The sequence below is a fragment of the Bactrocera latifrons genome, unplaced genomic scaffold, assembly GCF_001853355.1.
Source record: "Bactrocera latifrons isolate USDA-ARS-PBARC rearing strain unplaced genomic scaffold, ASM185335v1 scaffold_413, whole genome shotgun sequence".
NCBI classification, from domain to species: domain Eukaryota; kingdom Metazoa; phylum Arthropoda; class Insecta; order Diptera; family Tephritidae; genus Bactrocera; species Bactrocera latifrons.
Window position 1 is genome coordinate 16,079 of NW_017537061.1, and position 10,889 is coordinate 26,967.

Below are 10,889 nucleotides of genomic sequence, written 5' to 3' on the forward strand. Positions count from 1 at the left end.
TGAATGCAGTCTTGGATGCCAAGGGACGCCACACCCACTATTAGAACCATAAATGTTATAATTTATAAGTTTTCTTTACAAGTTTAACCAATATTTACATTTTGCAAAGAATTAATTGACAGCCTAATATTTACACACTTTTTGTTTTTGTTGTTTTCTTATTATGTTTTATGCTGAAAAATGTTTTTTTKTTTTAATCATAAATGTAGCTAATAATCTCTCTTATTATAATTTAAAAGAAAAAACTGAAATAAATCCATTTTTTTCTAAAGAAAAATAAACTTGAAAGTTTATTTCAATGATGTTTTCCATTTTGCAAAGAATTACTTGACAAACTGTACATATGTAGGTACATACAATATGTATAGCCCATCTATTATTTAGTTTTCAAAGAATTGAAGAATTTTGAACATACATATGTATACACACACAAACATTTGACTGCATATAAACATACACTTCATTTGTACATATGTATGTACATTTCTTATCCCCTGCGGTACTTTTCTTTTTATCTTTCTTACATCTGTGTCTTTTATTGTTTATTTATTGTTGTTGTAGCTATTTACGGTATCATTGATACGATTATTAGATAATCAGCTGTTTGAACCAGCGCATTTATTTATATACTTAACAACAAATGCATATAAATATGTAGCTTTGTACTCATGTATGTAGGTATATGTATACTTTCTCTCTACAATCTCTCTTACTCTTTATACATCGGACAGCTATTTCCTCCACCAAGTCAAATGCTTATCGCTCGCTAACGCTTATATATACATACATACACATGAACATACTTATATATAAAAAAGCTTGTTGTTGTTGAGAACAACATCCACTTTGTGCTCAACCTTGTTGATTTATTTGCCTGCTGTGTTCATATTGGAAATTTGACCAACAATATGGCAAGCTTTCAATAGCCGTGATCGTCTAGTGGTTAGGACCCTACGTTGTGGCCGTAGTAACCCAGGTTCGAATCCTGGTCACGGCAATGCTCTCACAAAGAGACATTGTCACGGTGGAAGCGTTTAGCTTTTTTTTTTTTGCAATTTTTTTTATTTATTAATTTTTTCAGTATTTTATGTTCGAAATATTTTTTTAAGAAAAATAAAAACCAAAGAATTTCTAGAAATAATATTATAAATTATGGGATTCGACTATCAGCATATAATTCATAACGGTAAAAATATATATATACACATATCAAAAATGCATTTTATCATGGAGAGACTTATGCCTGAACAACGAAGAAGTGGATGGAAACATGTTGAACTGTCTTTTCATGTCTGACGAGACCCATTTCGATTTAAACGGCAACATAAACAAACAAAATTGTCGAATATGGAGTGCTTCCAACCCACAGATACTCCATGCGACGGAATTGCATCCACTTCGTGTCACAGTGTGGTGTGCAGTTTCATCACGGTGCATTGTCGAGCCTTACTTCTTCGAAGAAAACGGTCACACCGTTACTGTTACTGGAGACCGTTACGTGAGCATGTTGAGAGAGTTTTTCTATCTAGAATTACGCCGAATGAGAATTTCTTTCAACTCTGTGTGGTTTCAGCAAGATGTTGCAGCTCCTCACATAGCCCAACCTGTTATGACAGAATTGCGACGAAAATTTCCCAATAAACTGATATCCAGAAACTCCACATTCCGTTGGCCACCCAGGTCGCCTGACCTTACTGCACCTGACTTTTTCTTGTGGGGTTATTGCAAACAGGAAGTCTATCCATTCGAGAAACAATTGCGCCTATTCCTGTCTCAACTCTCCAAGCAGTAATGAACAACTTCTTGGTAAGATTAAATTCCATTATTTTTAAAACTAATTAAGCTGAATAAGCTTTAACATGAATAAGCGAAAAATGAATTCCATACACTGAAAAAAAAAATGATTTGAGTTTCTTAATGTAGCAAAATTCATCAGCCACCCTGTATTACGAAAATTCATGGTCTGTAAAGAATGTTTTTCGCGCGCTTCGCTCAACTTATGATCAACATAATCGGCCTACTGAGCGTAATATTCGCAACACCATCACTAAACTTGAGACCCAGCATTCATTATTGGATAATATTCGACCGAATAGAAAATATGAATGCTGTAGCTGAGAGTGTAAACGAAGACTGTGTAGAATCGATTTTACATCGAAATCTTAAATTGAAAGCGTACAAAACACAGCTTGTAAAAAACTAAGGTTTCGTGATCTCGGCGACATTTGGTTGAGCAAATAATTTGACATTTTGGGCCGGCGGATTGGGCACCAAGATCGTATGATATCACACATTTAGAATTTTTCTTGTAGAAATATTTAAAGTCTTTGTTATTAAAGAAAATAATAAAGAGAAACAAGGTTATGAGATGAAAACTGAGAATCAGGTTAGTCAGTTAGAGTCAGGACTTGCAGTATGTCCTCCACTATGATCATCGGCGGGGAGCTTTTATGCTGAAGTCACTTAAGCATAACTTTTAAACTATGGTATTGCCAACTATTCTTTATATGAAAAGCCATTCTATTTGAAAAATATTGGGTCCCCTTAATCCATCTAGGTTACGTGCTCTATTAAATAGAACAGCTAAAAATTGAATTGACCCAATTCGTCGACGAAAGTATTTGAACGATTAAATGACAGATAGTCAAGGTGGCCAAGGCTGACCGTTTACGTCTAATTTCCCATGGATGCCTAAAGTTGTTGATATTCTAACTTATATCTTGACGTACGAAGAAATTTTCGAAAAGTTAAAACATGTCTCCTCAACCAAACTTTTGGGAAGACTTGTCTTTCGACTAAGTATAATATATTAAATAGTTTCGTATAGAGAAGATCTATATTGTTAAAGGTTACCATATAGAAATAAAGAGAACCAACCCGGTCATTAGTACGTATTTGGTACAATTGTTTAGCCGAGACCACTTGTAGAGCGTTAATCCATATTGCCGACACTTCACTTGGCCTGCTCATTGGACAACCCAAATCGTGTGGCGAACTTACCTGTAATTACCGCTACGATAGCAATCGGCCAAATTCAGTTTATGCAAAGTGTAAATACAAATATTTTAAACAAATATTCAAAGTGTTATGTCTGTTGTTGACTTGTGGTTAGAAAGCGGGTGCGGCGTCATGTGCCTGAACTCTACAACTATATAAAGGTGACGCCGCGGATGAAGCTTGAGTGCAGTGCAAAACGCGGCGTCACTCTCTATAGTTGTAAAGGTTTTTGCATGACGAAACGGTAAAATGCCTATTATATGTAGGCCACCTAGTGGTTACTACTCTCCGATATGAACTTAGGATGTATATCCTTCAAAACCAAAAAGTTTCAAAATTCGTTTTCTGGATTATGAATGCCGATAAGCGACAACGCCTCGCTCTGGTACTAACACGAAGACGGTTATGGTATGCTTTCAACTTACGTAAACTGGATCCGAAGCGGACAAGGTTGGAAAAGTCACCCGCTTACGAGGTTATGGCCAAGTTTACAACAGCGCGCCAGTCGTTTCTTCTTTTCGCAATTTAGCGTCAATTCGAGATACAAGTGCAGCCAGGTTCTTCTCCAGCTGATCTCTCCAATGGAGTGGAGGCCTTCCTCTTCCTCTTCTTTCTCCGGCGGGTACCGCGTCTTTCAAACATGGAGCGGAGTTGCAACTACAGCAGAAGATTTCCTTACCGCCACGTTAGGAAATGAGGTCCAACGACAGAGCGGAAAGTCGATATTAATCTGTCAATAGTCTGTAAATTCTCATATTTAAAGGAACCATTTTGGACTAGGACAAAGGTAAATGCCACATCGCTGTCTGAATTAAATAAGTAGTTAAACGCTGATAAGATGGAGACACTTATCAGCTTCAATCGCATTTGTGAGCATTCAGTAAATATTTATTTTCGCAAACTAATTGCCCGCGGTCACGAAAAAATCTCAACGTAGCAAAATTTATGACGTGCAAAATTACAACGAAAACGTTTAAGAGCACTTAGAGACAATGTGTAAAGCTCAGTTGTTTATTCCAAGCGTAAACACATAGCTGAGAGTACTGTTGTAACTCATATCGAAGTCCAAAGTTAGCACGAAATGTCCACAATACATCAGCTACTGCTCGCTATACTGCTGACGGCGTCACTTTACCACACCACGACAGCGCAAAGCTGGGATCGCGCGTTCATCAAAGACTTCATTTTACCAATGATGCCATTCGTACAGCCACAGGAAATCGCTTGGTTTATTAGCGAACAATTGAGCAAGGCCATAACCGTTGATATAGAGGAATTTGTAGTGGAGTTCGACGGCGAACTCAAGCTGACGCAGACGGTGTTGACGCACCGCAACGACAAGCCGTTTATCGCAACGGAAATGAAGAAAACTATATTGTCTATAGTTTTTACGAGCGGTCCCGACGATAGCATCATGGACGCACACGATTACGCGCTAGGCAGTCGTCACAACACTTTCAGTTTTGTCATTATGCTGAATAGCATAACGGATTTCGGCGTTGTAGTGCAATTTTTGCGAGATCTTCGTCGTCGTAAATTTCAAAACCCCATGTTGTATTATGTCAGCGTTGATGGACGTAATCAAATTTACGGTTATACTGTATTTCCGCGTTTTGAGATTGTGGATCGTGCCAATTATCTTGACGAATTATCAGGCGATTATAAGCGCTTCTTAGCAGGCGGTTTGGATACTATGGGTTATCAAATATGTACGCCACTGCGACAGGACTTGCCAGGCGTATTTCATTCGCCAGATGCGTCTGACAAAGTATCTAATTGGCAGGGTAGCTCCTTCAGTTTGCTCAGACTTTTTACGGACTATATTAATGCCACGTTGGTGAGTTATGAAATGCCGAAAGATCGTTTGGGTGGCAATGTCGTCGACATAAAGGCCGCCATGGATTTGTTACGTCACGATGAGATCACTTTTCTAGCGCATGCTTACGCCTTATTCTATGAAGACGATATCATTAGCTTGAGTTATCCCATTGGAGTGGTGCGTTGGTGTCTCATGGTGCCAATATGGAATAGTGTTACTACCATATTGTATCCTTTGGAACCATTCGATGAGCTTACTTGGTTGTGTATTGTGGTAGTTTTCGGTGCCTTGCTGTTGGTGCAAACCTTATATTGCCTCCTGCAGGGTACACATGAGTTAGCGACGCGTTTAAGTGATAGCATTTTGCGTAGTTTCTGCTTGAGTACGGGCATAAGCGCGCCCAGCTTGGTGGCAGCACCGAAGGCTTTGGATTTTTTCATATTTACCACATTTTTCTTTTACGGTTTCTTTCTCACCGCCAACTACACTTCATTGTTGGGCAGCATACTGACGGTCACTTCGTTCCGCGCGCAATTCAACACCATGGATGATCTCATAGCCTATAATCTTTCTGTGCTAATTATCGATTATGAATTAGAGTTTCTGCACTCAGGTGGTCTGGCGCTGCCCGCGAACTTCACACGTCTCATCCAACCGGTGGATGTGGCAACATTTATAAAATATCAGTACAGCTTCAACACGAACTACGCGTACTTTGTGACCGAGGAGAAGTGGCACTTTCTCGATTTGCAGCAACAGTATCTGAAGCCGGGCTTCTTCAAGTTCAGCAAAATTTGCTTCGGTACATTCTTTCTTGCCTTTCCCATGCAACGTGATTCGCTCTTCTATCGCAGTTTGGAGTACTATACGTTTCGCATGCATTCTTCAGGCTTGATGGATCACTACGAGCGCACTGCCTTCGATTATGCGGTACATGCAGGTCTCGTGAAGCGTTTGGCTCAAAACGCGGAGTACACCTCGGCTGGCATGCAACATTTGATCGTCGTATTTCTCATGCTCCTGACTATGTATGCTGTGAGTTTGCTGGTGTTTTTGCTTGAGCGTTTAGGGCATAGAGTCATTGTGGGCACAATTCCACCAAAAAGCGCTCTACTCTCACGTTTGAGTACCGCAGAGTGTATTAAAAAATAGTCATTAGCCAATGAGCGTACAGCATTGCTCTTCTTAAGGCTCTTGTTGTTTTATTTGTTGAATTAAATTTCAACGAGTGTCGTGGAGTTATTAGTTATGATGGCAAAACGTCTCCTCAATAGCTTCTACAGTAAAAAATAATAATTAAATATTTATATCTTGTTTTAATAAAACTTTGAAATGAGTACGACTTTTTTGTTGGGTGGGATTGATTAATTGATTAAGAAATCGGTTAGGTTCAGTGTGTTGTTTGAGTTCATTGTTAGTTTATTTTAAACTTCCGATCTTAAGAATGGTAGTATTTGATTTAGAAGGGTTTTGCGAGCTGGTAAACTATTAGATATTCTAGAACTTTAAGTAGATTATAGTCAAATTAGCAAGAGTAGCGACAGACATGATGGTGGAACGGAAGTTTTCTGACCGACCATGAGAAGAAGTTCTGAAGAACAACAATGTCGCGGAGCCAATCGATTGTTGACCGAAATATTCAAATATAGCGGCGAAAAACTGATAAGGAGCACGCACCAGCTCTCGATTAGCTGTACTGTAGACCTGAGCCCTACAAATCATACCAAAAAGCGTTTTTACTGGATGCAGGGGATCCTAAATAAACTCTTCAGGATTGTTCGCATGGCATATAGGGATACTTTGCTAATATCTAAACATCCTATTACGACCTTTGTTTGTAAATGTCAAACTTGATGATAACTTTGAAAGCTGGTTGGAAAGCTATCACAATAGGAGAAACACCCTACACTCCATCAGATATAGAGAAGGGCTTCGAGTTTGTTAAGATCCTTAAAGGTATGATATGATAGTCATATTCTAACTTGTTTGGAACTTTATCTATTTCCCATAACCTTCAACTTTTAAAGACCCCTGTGAATGCCTAAATACTTGTAATCACTTTCAGTTCACTCCCACCCAACTGAACTGCAGTTAAAGTATGCTTGCAATCACATTTCACTTTAATGAACTGCGACAAAAAAATTGCACGCTTCTAATGACCTTTTTGTCACGCGGCACAGGCCCAATCGATTGGCGATCTTAATTGCCGCTTCGATTTCAATCGGTCAACTTCATCAGGTTGACACATGCAAAGTGTAAACGCTATGCCTCCATATATACAAAGCGCACACCCATAATGATAATTTGCAGTTTTGCAAAAATGTCCTTCATTAGCGCGCCACCTCAGGAGAGTACATTTTCGATGACTATATAAAGTCACGACGCCGTTCAGTCTCAAAACAGTGCTATTGATGACTACCAGCAGCAAAGGCTGAAGTGATTTGCCACGCAAATCGACAGACGACCAGTGCAGCGATGCCTTTAGAGGTCAGAACAATATTGCGTACACCATTCTACGATGATGTGCCACGTGCCTTCGTACGCAGCGGTGCGAATATCAGCGATTCTACGCTCTTCGGACCGTACGCGCAGACTATCTGGAATTTTGCCAATCGGCATCACATGTTCTTGGAAATCAATCGTGATTTAAGTGAAAACTACTCGGAGACCTACGAACGCATACATAACGGCGAGTATAACCTAGCGATGAATGGCGCAACGCTGGTCAATCATTTGAAGTTTAATGTACAATTTAGTTATCCACTTTATTGGGTGAAGAACTGTATTATGGTGCCGCTGGAGGATGAGTTGCCCAAGTATTGGTACATCGTATGGCCTTTCGGACGCTACATCTATTCGTGTCTACTTTTTGGCATCTTCTACATAGCCATACTTATGCGTTACATCGAATATCCGACCAATGCCACGAAGCCGACGCGTTCAATCACACGTAATATACTGCACAGCAGCGCGATCATCATGTTTAGCTCGAATATGAATGTACAGCTGAAGAATGCACACATACGTGTAGTCTTCTTCTATATGTTACTCTTCGTATTCGGCTTTATATTGGCCGCCTATCATGCGCCCTACTTAACCGCCTACAATATGAAGCCCGTCTTTGTGCCGCCCATCAATACGGTTAACGACCTACTGAACGCTAATATTAACGTGCTGATCACATTGAGCGACTTTGCGGAGATTAAGCATAGTAGTGTTGAGCACATACTCGCGTTGTCGCGTCTATTGCGTGAGATGCCATGACAGGAGTTTCAAGATGTCTTAGACAAATTGAATCGCAATTACGCCTATGTGGTAACAGAGGATCAATGGAATTTTCTAAATCGCCAACAACGCATACTCATACAGCCATATTTTCATCTCTCAAAGATCTGTTTCGGCACTGTCTTCAAGGCTATACCAATGCAACGCGATGCCGTTTGGTTTGAGACGCTCAATTTATTCATTTTGATTGTACGCGAGTCGGGTCTTTGGGGTCAATGGGAGGAGCGCGCATTCAATGAAGCTGTACGTGCTAAGTATGCACAAATATTTACCGACACCTATCCGGTAGAATCTTTAAATTTGCGTTTCTTTACAATTGCGTGGATCGTCTTGGCGTCCGGTCTGCTCTTAAGCTCATTTGTATTCGCCATTGAATATTATGTCCATAAACATTACAGCGTCAAACCGGTGGAATATCAACGCTTCGTGTATTAGTAGCGCGGATTATGAGGACTTATGTTATTTGCGAAAATTAAAATCAAGAATCTCTTACCAACCGCGAGCCAATGAGGACAAAGCATTGCTTTTCATTCAACACAAGTAAAAGAAATAACAGTTCAAATTTATCAACAAAGAAGGATTACAAGAAAAGAATAACTTGAAAACATACCAAAAAAAAAAAAAAACAAATATTATTTATTGTGTGACAGAATAAGTATTTAAACAATATTGTTACAATTTATAATTTTATAACAACGCGGTTCATAAGGAGACTGACTGCCTTCACTGATGCCCATGTGAGCGGCTCTCCAACAATCGAACAATTATTAGCTCTCCAACGAAAACACAAAAACTAATACAACACATTGCCAGCAGCATTAAAAAGATTACCAGCAAGTGTTGCATGCCAGCCGACGTGAACTCCGCATTGTCCGCCAAACGCCGCACAAGTCTCGCATGCACCGCATAATCGAAGGCTGTGCTCTGATAGTGACCCAACATACCCGACGAATGCATACGATAGATAAAATACTCGAGATTGCGATACAAAACCGAATCCGGCTGCAGTGGATAGGCTAAGTGGTAGGAACCAAAGCAGATGTCGCTGAACTTGAAAAGACGCCGTTTCAGATATTTCTGCTGTATTTCTAGAAAATTCCACTTCTCCTCCGTAATAAAATAGGCAAAACTTGTATTCAACTGCACTTGATGTTGAGCGAAAGTGGCCGGGTCTACTGGCAGTAACAAACGTGAAAAGTTTGCAGGTAATTCATCACCTTCGGAGAGTAGAAATTCCAATTCGTAATCGATAATCATTACGGAAATATTCGTCTCTATCAGGTCATCCATGGTATTAATTTGTGCGTGAAATAAATTTACGGTAAAAATGCTGCCCAACAATGAGGTGTAGTTGGCGATGAGAAAGAAACCATAGAAGTAGATAGTGGTGAAAATGAGGAAATCCAATACAGTCGGTGCGCCAAAATAGTTCGGCGTACCAATACCAATCATCAAGCAGAAACATTCCAAAACGGTATCGCTTAGACGGCTGGCCAATTGATGGGTGCTCTGCCAACAGCACCACAAACACTTGACACTCACCAAAGCAAAAAAGACGCCAACAATAATAAACCAAACAAGATCATCGAAAGGCTCCAGTGGATAATACATTGTTGTGACGCTATTCCAAATGGGCACCATGAGACACCAACGCACCACCATCAGCGGATAACTCTTACCAAGCTCGTCATCCTCTTTGAATAAAGCATAAGCGTGTGCCATAACATCCACTTTTTTGTGGCGTATGAGATCCAGCGCCGACTTCATATCAATTACATTGCCACCGAGATGATCTTTTGGCATTTCATACTTTACTAAGGAGGCATTATAGTAGTCCGTAAACAACTTCAACAAATTATAAGCTGAACCACGCCAATAGGTTTGTCCTGCACTATTCTTATAACTGAAGACATGTGGTAAGTCCTCACGCAGTGGTGTGTATAACTTATAGCCTAGCATATCCACTCCACCAGTCCACACTTTCTCAAAATTTTCCGTTACATATTCCAAAAAGTTTGAACGATTTTGTAAGTGATATTCCGGATACAAGGAGTAACCAAAGAGCTCATTGGTTCGGTTACTACTGTAGTAATATAACAAAGTATTTATGAAATTATGAGAATGCAGGTCTAGCAATAACTGCTCCGCCACGCTAAAGTCCTCCACAATATTTACCATTATAATTAAGCCGAAATACATGTGACGGCCGAGTGCTGTGCGATCATAGACTTGTATAATGGGATCATCTGTTGCAGTACAGAAGACTATGTTCAAGGCGATTTTCCTATTTTCCGATTTTATTAAGCGTATATCGGTATTATTGGTTATCACTGTCTGTGTAAAGCCCAAACATTGATCCAACGATATGATGAGCTCTTCTACGTCGCCGCTATTCGTTGCATCTATACTTTCGCTCACGTACCAAATGATCTCTTGCATATAAAATGTCTTACCCTGTTTGCACAGCATATTTAGAGTATATTCCACATCCCAAGATTGCGCAAGCTGCAGTGTGCTGAAGCAGACCAAGCTCAGCCAAAACACCAGCAGTTCAGCGTTATTCAATTTCATCGTAAGTAATCCACAAATCTTCACTTATTTCTTAGAATTAATAGTTCCAATTTCACTTTCAGCCCTTTTAAAGGCGAATACACGTTTTGTACGACAAAGGTTTACATCAACCAATAGGGAATACAAGTTTGGATGCCTTAACAACATGTTGGAATTATTAACGAGAGTCCCATGTGGGATTTGTCACATTTTGTATGCGATGACCTGGTATGACGTT

The 10,889-nt window shown here is 39.8% G+C and overlaps 3 protein-coding genes and 1 non-coding gene across 4 annotated transcripts; 3 read left to right on the plus strand and 1 right to left on the minus strand.

Moving 5' to 3' along the window:
- Window positions 1-925: 925 nt before the first annotated feature.
- On the plus strand, window positions 926-997 carry Trnah-gug. Its single transcript has one exon. It is a non-coding gene; the product is annotated as a tRNA-His (tRNA).
- A 2,368-nt stretch (window positions 998-3,365) lies between these two features.
- LOC108972669 lies at window positions 3,366-6,032 on the plus strand. Its single transcript, XM_018939364.1, has one exon. The coding sequence runs from the start codon at window positions 4,079-4,081 to the stop codon at window positions 5,966-5,968; it is 1,890 nt and encodes a 629-aa protein (XP_018794909.1). The 5' UTR covers window positions 3,366-4,078; the 3' UTR covers window positions 5,969-6,032.
- A 1,259-nt stretch (window positions 6,033-7,291) lies between these two features.
- Window positions 7,292-8,536, plus strand: LOC108972662. The gene is made up of 2 exons (XM_018939350.1): window positions 7,292-8,032; window positions 8,084-8,536. The coding sequence occupies exons 1-2, from the start codon at window positions 7,292-7,294 to the stop codon at window positions 8,534-8,536; spliced, it is 1,194 nt and encodes a 397-aa protein (XP_018794895.1).
- Window positions 8,537-8,824: 288 nt separating this feature from the next.
- LOC108972663 lies at window positions 8,825-10,672 on the minus strand. The gene has a single exon (XM_018939351.1). It carries the CDS (start codon window positions 10,670-10,672, stop codon window positions 8,825-8,827), a length of 1,848 nt encoding a protein of 615 aa, XP_018794896.1.
- Window positions 10,673-10,889: the final 217 nt, after the last annotated feature.